The sequence below is a fragment of the Phasianus colchicus genome, chromosome 34 (genome assembly GCF_987193195.1).
Source record: "Phasianus colchicus chromosome 34, bPhaCol1.hap1.1, whole genome shotgun sequence".
Taxonomy (NCBI): Eukaryota; Metazoa; Chordata; class Aves; order Galliformes; family Phasianidae; genus Phasianus; species Phasianus colchicus.
Window position 1 is genome coordinate 563,870 of NC_143469.1, and position 23,922 is coordinate 587,791.

The 23,922-nt window shown below is 49.3% G+C and overlaps 2 protein-coding genes across 2 annotated transcripts; both read left to right on the forward strand.

Annotated features, from left to right (window-relative positions):
* The first annotated feature begins 5,025 nt into the window (after window positions 1-5,025).
* On the forward strand, window positions 5,026-7,082 carry LOC149913813 (uncharacterized). Its single transcript, XM_090128592.1, has 5 exons — window positions 5,026-5,109; window positions 5,408-5,485; window positions 5,637-5,817; window positions 5,901-6,010; window positions 6,223-7,082. The coding sequence occupies exons 1-5, from the start codon at window positions 5,026-5,028 to the stop codon at window positions 6,532-6,534; spliced, it is 765 nt and encodes a 254-aa protein (XP_089984718.1). The 3' UTR covers window positions 6,535-7,082.
* Window positions 7,083-7,152: 70 nt separating this feature from the next.
* On the forward strand, window positions 7,153-9,748 carry LOC149913814 (uncharacterized). Its single transcript, XM_090128593.1, has 5 exons — window positions 7,153-8,104; window positions 8,333-8,509; window positions 9,132-9,287; window positions 9,469-9,570; window positions 9,650-9,748. Exons 1-5 carry the CDS (start codon window positions 7,967-7,969, stop codon window positions 9,746-9,748), a joined length of 672 nt encoding a protein of 223 aa, XP_089984719.1. The 5' UTR covers window positions 7,153-7,966.
* The last annotated feature ends 14,174 nt before the right edge of the window (window positions 9,749-23,922 follow it).

Genomic DNA, 23,922 nt, shown 5'->3' on the forward strand with positions numbered 1-23,922 from the left:
TTGGGTTCTGGAGATTACCGTCATCCCTGCTTGGCAATTCCACAGCAGGCACAGACCCTTAGTCCAAAGGGCAATGGGAAGACTATCGTAGCAGTTACCACAAAGATCAAGACAGGACACAAAAGAAAGAATCAACTGGAAAATAAATAAATAAAAGCTGAAGCCAATTCTACCAAAAAAAGAATCCTTTCTTAAGTACATCATAGACAGATTTGGCAATGCAAAATGTACATCATACAATTTGTCCACAACTCATTTTCTCTCTGAGCTTAAGGAATGCACAGCACAGATGCATTTTAAAAGTCCACTTACAAAGGAAGAAAGCTGGTCATTACAGGGGGTCAGTGGATCGCTTACCTTGTAACACCCAACAGCTTTTTCTGTGTTGTCCTGAGCTTCATAAATTTGTCCAAGAAACCTGTGTGCCCTGGGATCTCTCTCTTGGACACTGAGATAAGTAGATATGTATCTACAGAGCGAGAAAACCCAGAAAGATCAATACTCCTCAATAATACAAGTCCCCCCACACCGTGCAGCTAAAGCTAAAGGGAATTTAATCTGTCAAATGGAAAGCAGGGCTATATTTAGTTCTAGATGCTTGACCTAGACCTTCCTGTGAGGAACAACATTATTTTTACACGTACCAATGCTACTTACTTGTCAGCAAGTACTGAGTTCTGAGCAGCAGCTCACAGAACCAGATGCATCATATGATGAAATAAAAGCCACTTCAACTCCATGATTTCTTTGGTACCATATAACTAATGCAGTTTCTCTTTTAGAAAGATTTCACTGGACCCAATCCTTCCATTTACTGCTACCTTAAAAAGGCATGATCGTGGCATATCTGTTGGAACGTCCCTTGAGAATCTGAAGGAATTCCGGACCTCTGACTTATAAAACCAGTTATTTGCCAGCCAGTAAGAAGATGATTTTTTTGCAGTTCAACTGAAGCTTCCTATTTAGCATACACTTACTTACCAGGTTCAGATAATAAAAAAAAACCAAACATCTAAGGATCTAGTCCTGTGTTCCTGTTAGCACTTCGTGCCTGCAACTACCACAAGAGGTCAGGAAATGAAGCAGGCACAGGATGAAGGTCTCTCCTCTGGAGAAAATCAGACAAGCAAAGGAACTTCAAAAGCACATTTCACTTTTAAGAAGGAGAACAGAGATACCTAGGCTGTTATGCTACTGCAGAAAAGCAAAAACAGGCTGAGAAGCATCAATGCAAGCATGCCAAGTCCCACAGATTCCCTACCTTGTCTGGTGCCACATAACAACATCGGTCCGTTAAAGCAATCGGGGGCCAGACGTGTTTGCTGAACAAAGAGCACGCAAATCCCAAGGCTGGGATTCACCCATCAGCTCAATTCTGAGGCTCCTCTCTTCAGCTTCTCTCATCAGCCACCGCTCACAGCCTCAGCAGCCGCTCTCGCCGTTCCCGCAGGCACACGGGAGGTCTCGGTGCCACCTGGGAAGGAAGCAGACATTGGAAAGACATCCTAAAGCTCTGTGCATCGCTCACCGCCACAGCGTGCGGGCATCCGCCGGCCCCGCTCACCCCGCTGCCGCCGATCCCGGCCCTGCAGCGTCGTCCCGTACGTGAGCGGCACCGACCCCGGGAGCCCCCGGACCCCACCGAGACCCGACCGCACGGCACAGCCAGGAGGAGCGGACAAACCCGGCCGGTCGCCCGGCACCGCGCCGCCACCACGGCCCGCCGCCCGCCACGTGACCGCGCGACCCGGCCGTCACCCGGGCAGGGCGGCCGCGGGGTGAAGCTGGCGGCCGCCATTTTGAGAAAGGGCACGGCGAGCCCCGAGCGGCGGGGAGGCGCTGAAGAGCGGGTGAAGCCGTCGAGGAGCCACGTTGGCTGTGGGAACGCGGCCGGGCGGAGCTTCCGGCGTTCTAACACTTCGAATTCGGTAATCGGTAAATGCTTCGTTTGCGTGTGTTGCGCACGTACAGTTAAGTCGAGAGTCCTCGGCGCTGAGGGGTGCGGTGTTCCTGTAATAAAGAAAAATGCAGCGAAGGCAAAGCGGCGGCAAGAGTATTTCTCAACTCGGGCAGCGGCACGTCGCGCTGCTGGCAGGCGCTGCTTCGGCTCGGTCGGTGCCGTTCCGCGTGGCACAGACGGGGCGAGAGAAGACTCACAGGTGTCGCTGCACGAAATCGTAGCTCGGTTCGGTACCGCCGCGCCGTCGTTGGACAAAGGGCTCCGTGCTGCGAGTGCTGCGGCAGCTCGGGCGCACCGAGCGGCAGCTGGGCATTGCACGCAGCCTGCGGAGCGCACGTGGGCAGGTGGGGATCGGCTGATAAACGGCGCGGGGCTGCAAGCCGGCAGGGAGATGGCTTACGCTGGTACCAGGCAACGGGCGTCGGGGTAAAATCAAGGTCTGAAGAACGTTTGGGTCCTTTTGGAGTTCTGTACGGCAGACCCGACCGATTTCAGTTGAAAGGGAAGCTCTGAGTCAACGAGGGGAGAATTACTGACGTCCCACCGGGATGTGATGCTGGAGGCGGAGCAGCCCGTGGCCTCGCTGGGTTTTTCTCTTTGAGGAAAGCCCCGCAGTCACTGCTGGCACACAGGTGTCAGCCTGGAGGACTTGGATCAGCTCCCTGCAAATAGCCCTTGTGCTGCTGCTCTTCGTGGTGCCAGCAGCTCCAGCACCCAGACGGTGTGCAGGTCACTCCTTTAGAACTTTGTACTTTTCATTTCCCATACACCTTGTTGAAGCCTTGGTAAACAAAGCATCCTAAAGGGAACGTTGAAGAAAATGTCCCTGCATCATTTTCAGAGACATAAAAGGCGTGCTGGGCTCCAAAGGAAGTCAGTATGTGTTGGGCCAGCGTCACTCAGAACAAAAACAGGGACACGCTGACGTGCACCAGTGGGCTCCTGCTTGATGTTTTGTAAATAGGGTCGAAAAGAAACTGCAAAATGAGCACTTGCAGCTTTCATAGACCCTCCCCTCCAAAATCAACACATTCTGCACAGCTAGAGGTGCCTTCCCAGTCTTCTGTCTTTTGGCAGTTTACTTTGTTTTTTCTTCAGCTGAGTGTCTTTCTCCATTAGTTTTATCTTGGTCAGACACCTTGATCAAATCCAGGTCTCCTCTGCGATACTTGAAATATGCTTTTACTGTCGAGGAGACAACAGACTTTTGGGCTTAATAAGAATATGGGAAATGTGGCTACCAGAATCTTTCTGAGAAGCCAAGGATGCTCTACAAGAACATACATCTGAGTGTTTGACTGCTGCTGCTAGGTGCTGACATTGACGAGCCATACAGAATAACTTAAATCTGTCCCCCTACTCCCTATCTTCTTTCTAAAATCACTTGCATCAATGCTTCTACATACTCGAGCTATCTTGCAGTATGACACTATGCATGATTTATTGGTCCTTACAAGCATCTTAGAAGATAAATAGCAATTAGCAGACTTAAAGAAAGCTCTTGGTATTCATTAACGTTGACGCTGAGTAACATAAGTCTTGCTCTTAATGTGAAGTATTCTGACAGCTGCTTTCCTGCTTATTTCTTCTGCACAGTGTCTATAGGTTAATCAGCAAAGACTGCACGGGCCCTGCAGCTGTTGCCTAGTTCTCTGCCTGCATTGCTGATTTGTGGCTTTGGGATGAGAAATTAACTGCAACATGTTTGTGCCCAGCTCTGGAAGCTACAGCTTTCCTTGAGTAACTGCTAAGACCTGAGTGTACCTGCTTTAGTGGAAACAGAGTTGCACCAGGAAGAAAGTTTCCTAAAACACCTGGTGTCTGCTTTCTTTGTAGCTCACCTGCTCAGTGCTGCAAGCAAAGCTCCAGGTCATCTCGATGTTGGTGCAAAAAGCACTTCTTGTTTTGCAGGGTCATAGCTTTATCTGAGGATGGAATTGTTTTCCTCCCGCTTCAGAAGAGGGCAAGAAAAGTTGGTCAGGTTCCGAACAGGAAGTCAGTGTCCAATGGCGTCAATGCTTTAAACATACAAGTTCCAAGAAACACATTTTTCCTAATTATTTGAATGCTTTGTAAAAGGCAGTTGCTAACAACAGCACAGAAGTTCTATTGTTTTAGCCAAAAATCTCAAATACCCCAGCCTCCCTTGTCTTTGGCACACAAAGGCAATCGCCCAAGGATGACCTAGGGCATCCTGCACCCCCGTGGTGCACCTATGAGGTGTGTGAGGTGCAGCCCCTGCAAGGGCCATTGGGCTCAGCTGAGGATCCTTCTGCCTCCGTCCTGTCACCGCAGGAGGAGGATCCCCTGAGCTGCATCCGCATCTGCTGCACATGCAGCCCCAAGTAGCGGGCACCCTGTGCTTCCCTGGCTGCCCCTGCCCGCCCGTGCCCTGAGGGTGCCGGGGTCCCCTGATGCCGGCACTGTAACTCCCCTCCCTGTCTCAGGCACAGGCACAGAAGCTGAGTTTTCTGACCTGCATCCACACCACTTGCACAGCCGCCCTCAAGGACAGCAAGGCTCATGAGCACCTGTGTGCCTGTGCGTTGGAGGTGGCGCAGTGCATTGAGTAAGGGGAGCACCGGGAGCTGGGATGGAATGCCTGGCTCTACACACCGTGCAGGGCACACTGCAATGTCCCATCCCATCCTGCTGTGCCCACAGGTGCTGCTGCAGGAGGAGCCCACCGAGTGCCTAGATGTGGAGCTGTGGTAGCAGGCCATGAGCGCCATCGCTACCATGAGTTACCACCCCAGCCCAGCTTTGGCCAACGTGGTGGCACTGGTCCCAGCTGGGGGCCCAGAGCAGAGCATCACACCTCTGCCCTCTCTCCCCTTGCAGCAGAGCACGGCTGCTTCCCAAGAAGGAGAAGAATGGCCTCCTGCACACCTCCATCAGCACTGTCCTCCATCTCCCTCACCACGAGGATGACACAGACCGGGATGCTGCATCCTGCATGGAGATGAGTACGGGCTGAGCCCTGGGAATGCTTCCTGGACACCACCACCTGGGATGCCCCTCTGCTGCCAGGATGGCTGCCCTGACCCCTGTCCTTCTTGCAGACCATGGAGGCCCTGCACCGCCTGCTGCAAGGACTAGTGGGCAGTGCCAGCACCACTGTCCACGTGGAGCTGCAGAACATCTTGGAGGTCTGGCTGTAGCAAAGCTGGGATTTGTGGGGATGGTTCAAGGCTGTGAAGGGGGGATCCACGCAAGGTCCCCCCAGGGCCTGCTACAGGCAGAGGATGCTGGCCTGAGGCCAGCCCTTGTGGGGTCAGAGGGATGGGTGGGGAGCAGCAGGAGGGCGGCGGGGCTGCAGTAAGACAGGGACACAAGCACCCACCCCCACTGCAGCTGGGGAGCGAGCAGAAGGACTAGTGCCTTGTCCTGGGGGCACACCGGCAGCTTTTCTCTCCACTGCTCCTGCTGCCCTTCACCATGGGCCAGCTGGTGGCCGTGGAGGAGAGGGCCGCGATGTGCACTGGCAGGCTGCTCGCCTTCACCAACACCTGCTCCTTGCCAGAGGTAGGGCGCTCTGGTGTGCACAGCTCTGGGGACCATGTCCTTGCTCCCCAGCTGGAACCCACCTGTCTCACCTGTCTCCAGGCTTGCACAGAGCCTGGGCTGGGCCCTGCTGCCCCGCTCAGCCATGCGCCTCCGCTGCCTCTCTCCCCAGCTGTGCTACTGCTTCATGGGAACCGCCGTCTTCCAGCACAGGTGCCAGGAGAACCAACGCTTCCCTGTGCTGGGGAAGCTGGCCGGGCACCTCCTCCTCTCCTGCACCTCCATGCATGAGAGGACCAGAGACGAGGCGATGAAGGCTGTCCATCAGCTTTTCACCTTCATCACCACCTCAAGTGAGAGCAGTTGCTTTGGGCTAGGTCCCTCAGACCTCCAGGTGCCCAGGCCCCTCACTCACATTGTGTGCGCTCCTCTCCAGGACTGTCGCTGGAGCACAAGGAGCCCAAGGTGCCACAGGTCTGGGAGAGGCAGCTAGCTTTGCTCCACCACGAGGCTTCCCCTGAGAACAGAGCCGTTGCTATCTTTCAGGTACAAAGAGCAAACCCTGAGCCCACAGGAGAACCTAGGCCTGCAGTGTCAGAAAGAGTGCAGGCGCTTTCCCCAAGCAGCCCTGGTGCCCGTAGGGCCCTCACACTCCGTATCCTCGGCGCCACCCAGCCCGGCCCCTGCTCCCAGCTCTCCTGAGGCCCCGACACAGCCATGCAGGGGATGAGTCATTCCTCCTCTCCTTCTTCCCACAGGTCCTTCTGAAATACCTCCTGTACCCCGAAAGGGTGAATGTCTTACTCACGACCATCGAGAGTATGACAGTGCCAAGCCTCCACAGCACCAATCTGGCTGCCCACATGATAGATGTGCTCGCAGCAGAGGCTTGCTTCCCTCCACAGCAGGTGGGAACCTGCTACTGCCACAGCTCCAGCCCTCAGGGCTCTGCTCCATCCCTGGCACTGGCACCGTGCTTGGCCGACAGGCAGCAGCGGGGATGGCAGCAGGGCCCTGCTCTGGTGCCATCCCATTCTCACTTGTGTCCCCCTCCAGGAGAAAGATCATGAAGACCATCTACAACAGCCTGCCTTCCATCAAAGACAAGGCAGCTTTCAAAAGCCTGGGCAGGGCCCTGCTCGTGCTGACCAGCAAATTCCCGAAGGAGATGGTTAGCAGCCTGCTGGTCTGCTCCCCCACCTGCACCAGGTACGGGGCCCACAGCTGTCAGGGCTCCTCTCCCTTCCCTTCTCCACCCCACGGCCATCAGCCAGGCGAGGGCAGCCATGACAACAGCCCTGGGGAACCTGCAGGGTCACTGTCACCATGTGGAGGGAAATGCTCTCAGAGTCCCCAGCCATAGAGAAGGCGCTGCAGGAGTTGCTCCGAGTGCTGATAAACCACTCTCAGCAGCACTCGTCACCACTCATCAAGGACTGGCCACGTGTCCTTGCCCTGGCCATGAGTTCCTCACTCACTCAACTGAGCCTGAGTCCCCGCTCCCCTCCCCTGTCCACCCCCAAGCCTTCTCCCTGCCCTGACATCCATCCATAGGCCTGCCTGGAGCTCTCGGGGTCTCCCTCCCCCTCCCTTCCTCCATCCCTACAGTTGTAGAGATGGAATAGAAACCTGGGGAATGGGGCAAGAATCGTATCCGGGTGCTTTCTGCAGGCAGCAAGGACCCTACCTGAGATACTCCAGCTGCCTCTGGTCCTGAAGGAGGCCCAGGCCATCTTCCCAGAGCTCTTCCTGGCTCTCCTCCTGCAAGCGTCCTTCACCACCAAGCTGACGCAGCAGGAGGTGGAGATCTTCTGGGAGGAGCACCAGCAGCACCAGCTCACTCCCATCAGGTGCCACATCCCTGTCCCCCCGCTGCACCCAGGGACCCAGTGCTGGGGCTCCCAATGTGACTCGCACCCTTCTCCACCTGCAGGTCCACGGTGCAGGCCTTGAAGGTGCTGCTCTGCAGCATGGGCCTCCAGAGGCAGATGGAGGCCATCCAAGAGCAGGGTGGCTGGGACGCGCTCCTCAGCACCGTCACCCACCTCCAGGGCGTGCAGGTGGTGGCCAGGTAAGAACTCCTTCCTCGAGGTGCCAGGGGGTCCCCAGTTCTTGGATAAAGTGCTGCCACAGTACCACAGCCTGTGGCCCCTGCGGCATTGGTAAGAGGGCTGCACAGCCACAGCTGTGTCCCCCTGGCTCGGGGCTCATGGTGCTTTCTTATCCCTGCCATGGCCATGAAGGAACTGCCCGGTGCTCTGCATGACCCCATCTTCCACCAGCTGGTTGAGCTGCTCAGCAACAGCTTCTACTCCTGGGAGATGGTGGCCATAGTCTTCCTCACTGAGGTGAGCAACAGCTGCAGAAGCAGCCAACTTGAGGCTGCAAGGCCACTGCTGGCATGAGCCCTGCTGCCTCCCTTGGATCCAGGCTTGGCTGTGCCCTGCTGTCTTTCCCCAAGCGGACTGTTGGATCCAGCACTAAGAGCCGTGAGTATTACAGATGCTGGAGTGCGTGGACGTCACCACAGAGCTGCACCACATCTTGAAATTCTTCACCACCTATCTGCAGAGTCAGAGTGTGGGCGTGCAGCAGCTGGTGCTCAGGGGCATGCTGCAGCTCAGCAAGAGGCAGGACACGGTGAGCAGGGGCGGCCGGGAATGCCACAGGTGCTGCAGGTTGGTCTGGGCCTACCTGCCCCAGCGCTGTAGCAGGACCACCTACAGCTCAGCACCTCTCCAGGCAGTGAGGAGGTGGTGCTCTCTGCCTATCCCATCACTGACTGCTATCCTCAGGGCTGGCACTGGAGCTGTTTTGACCTCACTGTGCTTGCATCTGAACCTAGAGGAAGGCGTGTTTTTCCCACAGGCAAGGCCAATGATCATCTTCCTGCTGTGCATCATGGAGCAGCTGCAGGACGCAGACAGCAACATCCGTGCCGTAGCCCTACCAATACTCAGCACCCTGCTGCAGCTCCTGGATGGGGCTAAGATCAGCCTCATGGCTCTGGAGCTGTCCGGCAAGCTCCCAGTACTCTTTAATGACGTAAGGATGGAAGGGAGCCCAGAACACAAAGGATGTGGGTTCGAGCCCAGTGTGCCCATTCCTGCTGCCCTGTGACAGCGCACCAGGGGACTTCCTGGCCGGTCTTCAGTTCCAGGCGCTGCGTGCCCCTGGGCAGACTTTCTGCAGGGCAGAGCTTGCACGCTTTCGAGCAGTTCTGGGGCCATCCTCAGGATATCGACTCTTTGAAAAGGTAGATACCAGGACAAGGGGAAATGGTTTTAAGTTGAGAGAAGGAAGATTTAGGTTGAATGTCAGGGGGAAGTTCTTTGCAGAGAGAGAGGTGAGGTGCTGGAACAGGCTGCCCAGAGAGGTTGTGGATACCCCGTCGCTGGAGGTGTTCAAGACCAGACTGGATGGAGCCCTGGGCAGCCTGGTCTACTATTAGATGTGGAAGTTGGTGGCCCGGCATGTGGCAAGGGGGTTGGAGATTCATGATCCTTGAGGTCCTTCCAACCTTGGCCATTCTGTCATTTTGTGATCTGCCTGCAGCCTCCCAGCTCAGAGATTCTGCCCCCACTTCATTGATGGTGATGGCCCTGCTTGCCATGGAGGTGGAGCTGCTGACACTGACATCCTTCCTTTCTTCCTTCCTCCTCTGCAGGCGTCCAGCACTGTGCGGCAGCTCTCCATCGACCTCTTCTTGGAAATGTTGAGCTTTGTGGAGGGCCAAGGGAAGAGGAAGATGCAGAAGGAGGTGTGCAAGAACTTGGCCCTGCTGTATCTGCAGCTGCACGATGAGAAAGACAGTGTGGCCAAGGTGGGGATTGCGTTCATTTGGGGGAGGGCAGTGCTGCTCTCGTGGTGCCCCCCAAACACCAAGAGCATTGCAGCCCATGGCAGCATCAGCCCCTGCTCCTGCATCCTCCCTGTGGAGGAGCTCCGGGGGATGTGGGCTTTTCTGCTGCTTGGCCTGCGGTGCCATCTCATCTGTTTGGCAGGCCTCCCAGAAAGCCCTCCTCAGTGCCGCATTGTTCCTGTGCTGGAGGCAGCTGGAGCACCTGGTGCAGACAGCGCAGTTCCGGCAGATCAGCGAGTGCCTGGTACGCACATTCCCACACTCCAGGACAGGGTCGGGACCACCCTGCACTGACCCCGCACTCTTCCCTCTTCCCTCTCCAGCTGGCCAAGAGGAGGAGGAAGAATGCGGCACAGGACTACCTGGGCCAGAGCCTGCTCTACCTACGGAGCCTGCAGGACCCCTGTGCCGTGAAGCTGTGAAATTCATTGGTGAGCCACGAGACTGAGCCTCCCCTGTCCCTGGCCCTCCACGCTGCACCCAGGGAGCAGCTGGGGTCGCTGACAGGGCCGTGTGTTCATAGGGCTCTTAGGGCAGCATGTGAGGGATCAGCAGCAGGCCGCTGCATCTACCAAGGTGAGCCAGGCAGTAGGATGTCGGGGCAGCCGGCAGGCGATGTGCCTGTCCCCTGCTCCCTCCTGCCGGAGGGGAGAGCTGGGCGCCCTGCGGGTACACGGCTGTCAACGAGCCTCTGTTCCTCTGTTATCTCAGGACTTCAAGGAGTGCAGCGAGACCCCAGTCCATCTGTCTCCTCGCTGGCCCTTCAGACACTGAAGATCCTGCAGGAAACGAGGCCACGTCCACCATGAGGAGACTTGGGGCAGCTCTTCTCCAGGCTCCGGAGTGCATGGAGGAGGTTGCGCTCTTCGTGGGCAGACAGCTGAGCGCCCTGGAAAGCTCCCGGCATCTCCTCCTACCCGCTGCTCAGCTCTGCAAATTTGTCTGACTTGATGAGAATCTCTGTATTTGCAGAAGCTCAGATCATCAGCAGCACAGGCATACTTGTTCCTGCAAGAGGTGAAAGGATTATTCTAAAATATCCTTTTCAGATGTAAGTGGATGAAATAATTGAAAGAAGAACTGATCACACAAGTCTCCTTATTAACCTCTTTTTCACCAACCCATCTGTTACCATCCAGCCTGGTCAATTCAGTATAGCAAACTGCCTCATTCCTTTTAGCACAAATTATGAGATGTATGAAGATTTAACAGAAAACAGAAAACCAACCTTCCTTGCAGAACAGTTCCTGAGTGCTTGGCAAACCTATTAGCCACACAGGCCTTTCAGTAGCTCGTTTGCTCCATCTTTTGGTAGAAGAAAGGACTGCAACGCTGTGCTCCAATTTACTTGAGGTTCACTCATCAAAGAGCAGTTTCCACACCTAAGCACAATAGCTTTTCAGGTTAGAGTCTGCTCCTCATTTTAAGAGCTCAGCAATAAGACAAAACAAAGAAAGAAGACTTCCCAGAGAAAACACAAAAGGGAACGGGATAAAACAGCATTTGCAGACAAGGCAAACAACCAGGGGAAAAGTCACATTTCACCCCTGGAACCTCAAGGTCAAGACTCCACAATCCTGCACTCAATTCTCATTCTCCACCCTCACAAGTGGACTGAAGAGAATTCCTCTAGTTCTGCCATAGCCTCCAACACTCCGTTTGCCAGTTTGAGCCACGGAAGTGTTTTCAGCCTTCTAATATCGCTGCCTTCCACTCATGAACCCTAACAGTTCAGAACATTTCTTTCCCTAGGTCTGGGAACATGTTCAGCTATTTTCATCAGGTTGCAGACCCCTCTGCCTTAAAACAAGGCAAAACACCCCAAGGCAGCAGTGTGCTTTTTCCTCCTTTACTTTTGCAGCTTGGCATCCATTCTTGCCTTCCCACTCACATTTTAGGAGATGGCTACAGAAGAGCTGTATTTCTCAATGTCAGTGGAAACAGAAAATATGCTCTCTATAGAGCACAGCAATACCCGCTCAGACAAGCACCTGCAACTGTCCAAACCACGCTGTGTGCAGGCAGCAGGGTTTCATGCACAAGAAGGTGTTTAAAACAGGATGAGCAAGAGAATCCACTACTGGAAGGAAAGAGGGATGGCAAGAGCACAGCTGGAATGAGCACAAAGCCCAGTGAGCAAACGCTGGCTGATAAGTTACTTCTTCACAGCTTCCTAACCACTCTCTTTCCTGCCTTATTCCCTCTGTGTTCATTCTCATAAAAGATGACCTGCCGTTCTGACACAACAGAACAACATCCCGATAGCTGCTTCACAGCAGTGTCAGCAACTCCTCCATTTTCATGTCAGTACAGCAGTATCATTAGAGATCCTGGATGTGGTCCAGTTTAACTGAGACATACTTCTTCATCTAAGGACCAACTGCCTGTACGCCGGTCAGAAAGTCAGAAACACATCAGCTACCTAACAGGCAGTGGAGCAAAAAGCACTTCACAAGCTCTTGTTACTAGGAGGGAAAGACAGACTGCATTATATTCAAGGTCCAGAACTATGCCTTTACAAAGAGAGACCTGCACTGTGGTAAGACATCTGCTGAACGTGAAAGGGCAGGCATGTAGCCAAAGAAGCAGCGTATGCACTGATGAAACAGACTTCCAGAAGAATCATGGAAACGAGACCAGGAAACAAGGCAAACTTCACAAAGATAGAAGCAACAACAGCTCACAAATGGTATTAAGCAGAAAGAGAAAGAAAAAAACAACAATCTTTTGTTACTAACAGTCTTTTCATCTCTGATGACTATCAATCTGCCTCTTCAATCAACAAATGCCATAAGAGAACTACACTTGTTGACTTCATGCAATCTACAAAGATGAATTCAGTCCCTGAAGCCACATTCAGCGCTAAGTAATTCCTCTTTGTTCACTACCATAAATATACAACAAGCAAATGTATGAAGTCAGTTCAACCGTTCTCATGGCAGCCATAATACAGCAATAGTCCTCCCTTGGTTAATTAAGTATATCTCTATTAGAAAGCTAGGAGGAAGCTAATAGGGAAGAGAGGCAATACTGGTACCCATACCCAATTTCTCCAAGGTATATGGACCAACAGTCACTGCTTTGGAAAGAAAGAAGCTTGAGAGAAACCAAGTGCTTACCTGGGAGCGATACTTTTCACACTGAACGGCCAAGCCATCAAACCAAATTTCAAATGAAATATTTCAGGTTGACAAATTGAGTACTGAATCTCACATTCTTCCCACTCTGCGTATATAAAGCACAGGGAAAAGGAAATTGTGCAAAACAAGGACAGGCTATTCAAAGCACACGGGAAATGTTGGGATCATAAACCACATATGCACAGAATCAAACCAAAGTTAATGGCCACTAGCTGGTATTCAACTTACTTTTGTTACTCTTTTCCTTCAATTTTTCCACCTTGCCTGCTCGGTTAATAAAACCACAATTGTAAGGGTAAAGCAAAGGCACAATTTAGTGCTACATCAATTATTATGGCTTTGTTGTGACACAGTGGTGTTCAACAGATCCCAGAAAGCTGTCCGGATGCCTCAGAAGCAATTAAGGTTTGATTGATCTAACTCACTACAGCACGGCATGTAAAATGCTCAGAGACATTTGAATGATTCTATTATACAGAAGAGATTGCTGCCCAGAGATAATTTAAATTAAATTCTCAAATTCTTTTAGCAACTGTTACACACAGATTCAGTCCTATTGTGGTAACAGTTAAGTTATTGCTTTACAAAGAAAACTAATTAAATAAAAGAACTGTGACTAATAGGTGGCACTGCAGCCTCCAAAAATTGAAACCACATTACTTGATACTCCTCAATATCAAAGTTACTCCCATAAAACTGGACATTTTATCCCAAATAAACCAGTTTTCTCCCAAATAGACGACATTTTCTCCCAGATAGACCACTTCTCTACCAAAGATGTGAAATATTCCCACAGAAATACCAGCTTATTCTTAAACATATGGCCTCTTTTTCCCAGACAGCCAGCTTTCTCACAAACAGATGTCACTGTCCAACCAAGTCTGCTATTATCTCCCACAAATAGCAGTTTTCTGAGAAATACCTTCCACTTTCTCTCAAAAATACTACTTGACACTACTCCAGAGGACATTTTCTACCACGTATACCATATTTTCTGCCCAAAGGACCAGTTGTCACACCAAAAAGACCACAGTTGCTCTCCAGTAGAAGACATTCCTTCCCACCATTTCCCACTTTTCTCCCTCAACTATGTCCTTTCCTCCCAGAAATGCCACTTTTCCCTTGGAAATTTCACATTTTTCTCCGCAGTACAGAAAAAGTGGCACTCGACTTTCTGCAACGATCTCCCTGAGAGCACAATATCTGTCACTCTTCGAACTTCTAGCTGCCTTATTTAAGGGGCTTTCCCTTCTACTCTGTTCGTCTCAGAATGCTGACGTGTAGTAGCAACGGAGAACCAGTCAAAACATAGGAATAAAGGGAAAGACAGCAGAATGAGAGACAAGAGTCGTGCAATCTGTATGGACACAGGGAGAAAACAGAACCGCTCCTTTGCTTTGTGCGCAGAAGAGGCCGATCGTCCGAGAAAAGCATCCGGCTGAAGTCGCCCATTCTCGGCAACCGAGAGAGACGAGACCGCTGCTGAAGGCAGAAAGCGGCATTCGGGGAGAACCGCGATTTCTCGGCCAGCAACTGCAAACTCTCGGTAACGGTTAAGCGCTAGTGCCGCTTTCGACCCACGAGAGAGAAATAGCGGAATTGCGATACCAAGAACGTGTGAATTCAGCATACTGCATTGCCTGAAAACAGGGGATTTTTTCTCCGCAGCTCTGGACTTTCTGTAACGTCCTACCTGAAAGCACAAGGTGTGTCTCTCCTGGAACTTCTAGCTGCCTGTTTAGAGGAGCTTTTCCCTTCTACTCTGTTCGTCACAGAATGCTGAAGTGTAGCATCGGAAAAACAGAGAAAAACGAAATGTGGCTAGGAATCAAGGGAAAGATATAAGAATGAGAGAGAAGCGTAGTGCAGAATGCATGGACACAAGAAGAAGTCAGAACCGCTCCCTTGCGATGTGCTCAGAAGAAGCCGTTCGTCGCAGAAAAGCATCCGGCTGAAGTCGCTCTTTCTCGGCATCCGAGACAGACGCGACCGCTGCTGAAGGCAGAAAGCGGCATTCGGGGAGAACAGCGATTTCCCGGCCAGCAACTGAAAACTCTCCGTAGCGGTTCAGCGCTATTGCCGCTTTCGACCCACGAGAGCTAAGTAGCGAAATTGAGATGCCGAGAACGTGGGAATTCATCATACTGCATTTCCTGAAAACAGGGGTTTTATTCTCTGCAGGAAAGAATCCACAGCTGTCGACTTTCTGTAACGTCCTCTCTGAATCCACAACGTGTGTCGCTCCTGGAACTTCAAGCTACCTTATTAGAGGGGATTTTCCCTTCTACTCTGTTCGTCACAGAATGCTGTAGTGTGGCATCCGGGAAACACACTAAAACGAATTGTCGCTAGGAATAAAGGGAAAGACATAAGAATGAGAGAGAAGCGTAGTGCAGAATGCATGGATACAAGGAGATTTCAGAACCCGAATATTCAGTTGCCTTATTAGGAAGTGCTCTATATTAATCCTTATTTCATCCGAGAATGCATGAAATGTCTTAGTAGAGAAGCTACTATACATTTTCGTTATTGGCTTCAGAATTGTAGAAACGGAGAACCAGCCAAAAACCAGTACGTATATTTAAGAAAACCTGTATTTCTGATAGAATATGTCATCTCTTTGGGAGAATCATGGTTTTCATGAATAAATGAAATCTCCTTCTGTGGGGAGAAATTCCCAGAAATACTAGGACTCTGCTGAATATTTCCCATTTCCTCCCGAACACACAGCAGTACAATCCGCAAGAACACAGTTTCTTTCAGAAATTTGGCATTTTATCACAGATACACCATTTTTATGCCCAGTAGAGCTCCTTTCCTCCCAGAAATAGCACTGCTCTTAGGAAGATCTCCCATTTTCTAACCAAAATGCTCCAGATCGCACTTACCCCCCATCAAGATGGCAGTGTCACAGAAATACCAGCTTCTGCCCCCAAAATGGGACTTTGGCTCTCCAAAACAAGACATTTTCTCCCAGAAATACCAGGACTCTTAGAAATACCTCACGTTTCATCTCAAGAATACTGCTTTCCACTCCTCAAGATCACACTGACTCCCATCACAATGGCCTTTTCTCCCACATACACCAGGTTTCTCCAAAATACACCACATTTGCTGCCACATACACCCGTTTTCTTCCTAAGATGGGACATGTTCTCCCAGAAATACCAGCTTATTCTTTAAAAAACGGCCTTTTTTCCCCAAAATACCAGCTTTCTCACAAACACCTGTCATTTTCCAACCAAGTCTGCTACTATCTCCCAGAAACAGCCGGTTTCCGAGAAATACCTGACGTTTGCTCTCCCAAATACTACTTGACACTCCTCCAGAGGACATTGTCTCCCCTATTTACCACGTTGTCTCCCCAAGAGACCACTTGGCACACCAAAAAGACCACCGTTGCTCTCCAGTACAAGATCTTCTTTCCCACCGGTTCCCACTTTTCTCCCCCAGCTATGTCATTTCCTCCCAGAAATGCCACTTTTCCCTTGGAAATTTCACCTTCTCTTCCAAAAAGAGGAGATTTGCTCCCAGAAATACCCCTTCTCTTACAACTGCCACACGCTTTCTCCCCAAAAAGCCTCCAGGACAATGCCAAATGGGACACTTGCAGCCAAGAAGAGGACACCTTCTCTCAGAAAGACCGCTTTTCTCCCCAAGAGAGGAGATTTTCTCCCAATTGGATGACATTTGCTGTAAGAAAGACCCGTTTTCTTCCCTCAAGAGGACATTGTCTTTCCCACCGAGGACATTTTCTCCCAGAAGTACCGCTACTCTTAGAAACACCTCCATTTCCTCCCAAATCTACTCCATGACACGCCTCAGGATGGCACTTACTCCCCGATTTGGGGCATTTTCTCCCAGAAATACCACTTCTCTCCCAAAGGGATGGCCTTTTCCCTCTCTAGCATCTCTTTTCTCACCAATACCTGGCATTTCCTCCAGAAACACCAGCTTTCTCGCACAAACGTGACCTTCTCCCCCCACATCAGATGTTCTCTCCCAGAAATATGGCATTTGATCACAGATATACTATTTCCATCCCATATCTGGTACATTTTCCCTAAGTAATATCACCTTGCTCACAAAGACGTTCCACTGTCATCCGGAATCTCTATTCTCTTCCCCTAATCATCTCTTTCACTAAAAATCAAGGACATTTCCTCCAGAAATACCAGCTTTCTTGCATAAATACGATATTTTTCATCCACAAGAAGACATTTTCTTCAAGAAACACAGGTTTCTCACCGATCTAGGAACGTTTCTTCACAAAAGAAGACATTTTCTCCCAGAAATACCACTTCTCTTAGAAATACCACCCGTATCATCCCAGGAATTCTACTTGACGCTCCTCAAGATCACACTTACCCCCATCAAAATGGCATCTTCTGCGATATAGACCAGGTTTCTCCCAAACATGGCATATATTCACCCTGAAATTCCTGTCTATTCTTCAAAATACAGCTCCTTTCCCAAAAATTCCAACCTTCTCGCAAACACCTGTCATTTTCCAACCAATTCTACTACTATCTCACCGAAACAGCACTTTGCTGAGAAATACCTGACATTTGCTCTCCAAAATACTCCTCCAGAGGACATTGTCCCCCGTATTTACCATGCTTTCTTCCCAAGAGACCACTTGGCACACCAAAAATAGCGCGGTTGCTCTCCTCTGCAAGACATTCTTTCCCACCCTTTCCCACTTTTCTCTGTATGCCCGTTTTTCACCCAGAGGATAGCATTTTCTTCCAAAAGAGCACATTAGCTCCCAGAAATACCAGCTTTCTCCAATCCAATGAGATTAGCTCCCAGAAATACTGCTTTTTGCCCAAACACACGATCTATTCCACCACAACTATCATGTTTTAATCCTAAAGAATACATTTTCTTCCAGACCTATGCCATTTCCTCCCACAAATACCACCCTTCTCCCAAATACGTGGCATTTCCTCCCACAAGTACTACTTGGCCATCCAAAAGAGGACATTTCCACCCCAAAGAAGGAGACTTGCTCCCTGAAAAAAGAGCTTTCTCCCCAAACAGATGAAGTTTTCTACCAGAAAAACAGCTTTTCTGAGATATGCTTCACGCTTCATCCACAAAATACTATATGACAATGCCAAAGGTGACTTTTTCCAACAAAAATACGATCTTGTCTCCCACAAATATCACCATTCTCCCAAACAGATGACATTTTCTACCACAAGTACTACTTCACACTCCACAGGATGAGACTTACCATCATACTTTTCTAGACTTCATATCACAGTTTCCTCCCAAATTAGATTTCCTTCCAGACATACCAGCATTCCCCGAAATAGAGGACATTTTCCCTCGGAAATACCATCTTTTCTCCCAGAAATGCCAGCTTTCTTTCAAATAATACCCATTTCCTCCCAATTAGGCTTTATGGCACTTAGTTATGCCCAATCGTATGCCTTTTTATCACACAAGTTGCATTTTTGTCCCAAATATGCGACATATAATGACAAAGATACCATTTTTCTCCATGTTTGGGACATTTTATGGAAGAAATACCAGTTCTCTCTTAAATGTGGGACGTTTCCTTCCTGAAATATTAGCTTTGTCACCAATACATCAGCTCTCCCTCCCTCAATCAAAAGATGAGACTCTTTCCAGGGAATACCAGGTTTCTTAAAAATACCTCATACTTTCTCCATGAAGTTCGTCAGCAAGATGACACTTTCACACAAAACTAGGAGATTTTCTCTCAGCAATGCATGCTTCTCCCTCCCAGAACGGCATCTTGTCCCCGAATTAGAACATCATCTCCCGGAAATACCATATTTCTCCAATCAAATGACATTACCGCCCGGAAATACAGACTTTCGCCAAATCGATGACATTTTCAATAGAAGGGTCCCATTTCCCCCAAATACATGGCATTTTCTCCCCACAGAAGGAGATTTCTTTTATTCATGAAAACCATGATTCTCCCAAAGAGATGACATTTTCTACCAGAAATAAAGGTTTTCTTAAATATACGTCCTGGTTTTTGGGTAGTTCTCCGTTACTACAATTCTAAAGCCTGTGACGAAAATGTATAGACGGGAAAGGTTCTCTACTAAGACATATCTTGCATTCTAGGATGAAATAGAGATTAATGGAGAACACTTCCTAATAAGGCAACTGAATATTCGGGTTCTGACTTCTCCTTGTGTCCATGCATTCTGCACTGCGCTTCTCTCTCTTTCTTATGTCTTTCCCTTGATTCCTAGTGAAGTTTCGATTTGGTGTGATTATCCGATGCAACACTTCAGCATTCTGTGAAGAACAGAGTAGAAGGGAAAAGCCCCTCTAAACAGGCAGCTAGAAGTTCCAGGAGAGACACACGTTGTGCTTTCAGAGAGGACGTTACAGAAAGTCGAGAGCTGTGGATTCTTTCCTACGGGGAAAAAAAACCCTGTTTTCAGGAAATGCAGTATGATGAATTCCCACGTTCTCGGCATCGCAATTTCGCTATTTCGCTCTCGTGGGTCGAAAGCGGCACTACCGCTGAACCGTTACCGAGAGTTTGCAGTTGCTGGCCGAGAAATCGCGGTTCTCCCCGAATGCCGCTTGCAGCCTTCAGCAGCGGTCTCGTCTCTCTCGGATGCCGAGAAAGAGCGACTTCAGCCGGATTCTTTTCTCCGACGAGCGGCTTCTTCTGCGCACATTGCAAAGGAGCAGGTCTGACTTCTCCTTGTGTCCATGCATTCCGCACTTTCTTCTGTCCCATTCTTAATCCTTTATTCCTAGCGACATTTCCCGTTTTTTCGTTTATCCGAAGCAACACTTCAGCATTCTGTGACGAACAGAGAAGAAGGGAAAAGCCCCTCTAATAAGACAGCTAGAAGTTCCAGGAGAGACACACTTTGTGCTTTCAGAAGGGACGCTGCAGAAAGTCGAGAGCGTTGGATTCTTTCCTGCAGACAAAAAAAAACCCTGTTTTCAGGAAATGCAATATGCTGAATTCGCACGTTAACCGCATCGCAAATTCTCTGCATCGCTCTCATGGGTCGAAAGCGGCACTCGCGCTGAACCGCTTCGAAGAGTTTGCAGTTGCTGGCCGAGTAATCGCGGTTCTCCCCGAATGCCGCTTGCAGCCTTCAGCAGCGGTCTCGTCTCTGTCGGATGCCGAGAAAGAGCGACTTCAGCCGGATGCTTTTCTCGGACGAGCGGCTTCTTCTGCGCACATCGCAAAGGAGCGGTTCTGACTTCTCCTTGTGTCCATGCTGAATGCACCTTGCATCTTTGTCATTCATCTGTCCTTCCCTTTATTCCTAGCGACATTTCGTTTCTGTATGTTTATCCGTGCTACACTTCAGCATTCTGTGACGAACAGAGTAGAACGGAAAAGCTCCTCTAATAAGGCAGCTGGAAGTTCGAGGAGCGACACACGTTGTGCATTCAGGGAGGATGTTACAGAAAGTCGAGAGGTGTGGATTCTTTCCTCAGGAGAAAAAAAAACCCTGTTTTCAGGGAATGCAATATGCTGAATTCGCACGTTTACCGCATAGCAATTACGCAGCTTCGCTCTCGTGTGCTACTATTAGAGGGGAAAAGCCCCTCTAATAAGGCAGCTAGAAGTTCGAGGAGATGCACACGTTGTGCTCTCATGGAGATCGTTGCAGAAAGTCGAGTGCCATTGTTTATGTACTGCGGAGAAAAAAGCCCCTGCTTGCTAGCAATGCGGTAGACTGAGTTCGCACATTCTCGGCCACCGAGAATGACGAGATTGCTGCTGAAGGCACAATGCGTCACTCGTGTTGTCCCGCTGCGGAGAGTTTGAGTTGCTGGAGCCTGCTACCTGTTCGCATGTGTACAGGCAGAATCCTCCACGCTGTGCTACGTATGACGTGCATATATCCTTTCCACTGATGGTATTTGTAAGGAATAAGACTTTACAATCCGAAATACCAAATTACTTAGAAAAATGCCACACCTAGGCGAAAATTATACTATCTGTGAGAAAAACGACGGCTATGTCACCTAAAAACAGTATATCTGAGGGAAATAGTTTTTGTATTTTTCGGAGAAATAAAACAGCGTATCTAGAGAAAAAGTGCATTTGAATGAAACATTCCAATTAGGGAAGAAAATATCATATTCCAGAAAATGATATCATATTTCCAACAGCAATGCAGTATTTTTGAATGAAAATGCCACATTCTAGAAAGTAAAAGAAAGGTATTTCATATACACATGCTGTTTCGGGGAGATAGTAGCAGTCTTGGTTGGAAAATGACAGGTTTTTGTGAGAATGCCGGTAGTTGGGGAAAAGTGGCCATATTTTGAAGAATAAGCAGGAATTTCTGGGGGAATGTATGCCATCTTTGGGAGAAACCTGGTCTTTTTTGGGAGAAAATGTCTTTTATTTGGGAGAAACCTGGTCTATATGGGAGAAAAGGCCATCTTGATGGGAGTGAGTGTGATCTCGAGGATCGTAACGCAGCACTTTTGGAAGAGAATGGGAGCTATTTCTTGGAGTAGTGGTATTTGTGGGAGAAAATGAGCTCTATTGGGGGTAAAATTGGTCTATGTGTGATAAAATGCCACATTTCAGGAAGAAACTGTCCTCTTGAGGAGTGTAATGTTGTATGTTCGGGAGGAAATGGGAAATATTACAAAGAGTTGTGGCATTTCTGGGAGAAAAAGTCAGACGTGGGGAGGAGAAGGTGATGTATCTGTGAGAAAGCGGGTGTTTCTGGGAGAAAATGCCAGGTATTTGTGAGAAAAGAAAAGCTTGAGAGGGAAAAGGCCATCACTTTGGGATCAAAGTGGTATTTCTGGGAGAAAGTGTCCTCTTCTTGGCTGCAAGTTTCCCATTTGGCATTGTCATGGAGGATTTTTGGGAGAAAGCATGAGGCAGTTGTAAGAGAAGGGGCATTTCTGGGAGCAAATCTCCTCTTTTTGGAAGAGAAGGTGAAATTTCCAAGGGAAAAGTGGCATTTCTGGGAGGAAATGACATAGTTGAGGGTGATAAGTGGGAAAGGGTGCGAAAGAATATCTTGTATTGGAGAGCAACAGTGGTCTTTTTGGTGTGCCAAGTGGTCTCTTGGGGAGAAAACGTGGTAAATAGGGGAGAAAATGTCCTCGGGAGGAGTGTCAAGTAGTATTTGGGAGAGCAAACGTCAGGTATTTCTCGGAAACCGGCTGTTTCTGGGAGATAGTAGCAGACTTGGTTGGAAAATGACAGGCGTTTGTGAGAAAGCTGGTATTTTGGGAAAAAGACCGTTTTTTAAAGAATAAGCTGGAATTTCTGGGGGAATGTATGCCATCCTTGGGAGAAACCAGGTCTTTGTGGGAGAAAATGTAGTCTGTTTGGGGGAAACCTGGTCTATCTGGGAGAAAAGGCCATTGTGATGGGAGTCAGTGTGATCCTGAGGAGCGTCAAGTAGTATTTTTGGGATGAAATGGGAGGTATTTCTAAGAGAAGTGGTATTTCTGGGAGAAAATGTCTTGTTTTGGGGAGAAAATGTCCTACTTTGGGGGGCAGCAGCTGGTATTTCTGTGACCAAATGCCATCTTGATGGGAGTAAGTGTGATCTTGAGGAGCGTAACGCAGCATTTTTGGTAGAGAATGGGAGCTATTTCTCGGGGTAGTGGTATTTGTGGGAGAAAATGAGCTCTATTGGGGGTAAAATTGATGTATGTGTGATAAAATGCCACATTTCTGGGAGAAACTGTCCTCTTGAGGATTGTAATGTAGTATATTCGGGAGGAAATGGGGAGTGAAGGATACAGATTTGTGACATAACATGAGGAAGACAGTAGATTGCTGATGTAAGAACTGTCATGCTTGTGCCCTGACCAGTGCTGATTATGCTGGAGTAAAAGCCTCAGGCCAGCACCAGTGTACCGAAGGCCCATGGGAATGACTGCAGATTGATTTTGCAGGACTTCAGGCCACGACAGCTCAGAGTAATAAATGCATCTTGGTATTAGTAGTTCCTTTTTGCAACGGGGCAGTATCCGTTTATCCCTTCACAAATGCCAGTGCTGAGAAACCAAAGGCTCTACAATATCATTCGTATAACTCTATGTGTAGAGAAAATGGCTTTGATCCAAAAAGCTAATAGTATAGACAGATAACAGAGAAGGCAGAATACCAGAAGGCATGCCACAACAGCAAAACGACACATCAGTGACAATGAGCTTGTCTTTCTCTGTTTATTTCAAATATGTTTTTTTCTCTCTTCTGCATTGATTGCCATATTGTAGAAAGGATTGAAGGGAATAAAAAGCTAAATATATTAGAATTAGTTGGGAAGAAAATGAATGTATGCAACCTCAAAAACACTTCTTTATTTTTTCATAAGCTTGACTTAGTAAAAGGTGCTCCTTTTCTGTAGGTATGAAACAATGGATACACCAGGAAATTTTGGCTGACCTCCCCAGATCACAGCCTTTAAAGGGATCATTAATTGCAATGGAGAAATATTTTGGTGGGCTACATCAAGGGGAAAATGAAAAAGCTTTGTTAGGATTATAAAGCACCAGGACTACAGCACCCTCTTATGGCTTCAGTTCATATGGACTGGGTGCCCTGCCACTGGCTGGGAGGGCGGGTAGAAGGCAAGGCCAAGTGAGGAGGAATTGAAGGAAGAATGGAGGGAGGGATGGAGGGAAGAAGAGATGGAGGGAGAGGGAAGCAGAGGGCAGGGGCTGCAGCTGCCCCACAGGGAGAGTGCAGGAGGGACAGAATGCATCCAAATGGCACCAAAAGGAGTCAGAAATTGTGCTGAGGGCTCAAGAGGACACTGGGTGCTACCTCTGGTGGGCTGTCCCCCCCAGCGTCACTCAGTGCCATCTCCTCAACTTCAGTACTGTGTTCAACCCACTGGATATCACAGAATCGTGGAATAATGGAGTTACTGCAGGGATAATGGGTACACATGGACAAAAGGACAAAGGGACTGATGGATGCAAGAATAGAGGGACACACAGACGCAGGAGCTTTGCTGGGGGTGTTTATTGGTGTTTCTTTATGGGAAAATGGACTGTGTTCTTTCAAAGATCTGGTGGCGATATGCAGGGATGATCAAGTCCTTATGGAACATGGTGGGGACAGCACCAGTGTTTCATCCTGAAAGTCAAAGTGCAGGCGGTGACCTTATGGTCACTTTGTTTGGTCTGTATGGCACCAGAACCCTTTGTGTTCTGTGGGTGACCTTATGGGGTCCTTATGGTACCACAACGATCACCTGCACCTTACAGGGACGGCACTGTTCTTCTTGGATCCTTTTTGATCTCCTCCACACCTCCCAATCCAGAGGGATTGAGGGTCCCCCCACAGCCCAGGACCCTGCAGGATACAGGGGTCCCCCAGTGTCACTCACCTTGATAGGAAGATTCACAACCACGGGATCTGGGAGCGCCAGCACAGGGGGAAGGGGATGGGAGTTCCGCTTTCCTCGTAGCAACTTAAGCTGCAGTGGGAGAAATGAGGAGAT

Excerpts from the sequence above, each read along its gene's own strand:
- LOC149913813 (XM_090128592.1), top strand. The coding sequence starts at position 5,026 with ATGGAGGCCCTGCACCGCCTGCTGCAAGGACTAGTGGGCAGTGCCAGC. Across the intron at positions 5,486-5,636 it reads ACACCTGCTCCTTGCCAGAG|CTGTGCTACTGCTTCATGGG; the intron begins GTAGGGCGCTCT and ends CTCTCTCCCCAG. Across the intron at positions 6,011-6,222 it reads GAGCCGTTGCTATCTTTCAG|GTCCTTCTGAAATACCTCCT; the intron begins GTACAAAGAGCA and ends TTCTTCCCACAG.
- LOC149913814 (XM_090128593.1), top strand. The coding sequence starts at position 7,967 with ATGCTGGAGTGCGTGGACGTCACCACAGAGCTGCACCACATCTTGAAA. Across the intron at positions 8,510-9,131 it reads TCCCAGTACTCTTTAATGAC|GCGTCCAGCACTGTGCGGCA; the intron begins GTAAGGATGGAA and ends CCTCCTCTGCAG. Across the intron at positions 9,571-9,649 it reads GGCAGATCAGCGAGTGCCTG|CTGGCCAAGAGGAGGAGGAA; the intron begins GTACGCACATTC and ends TTCCCTCTCCAG.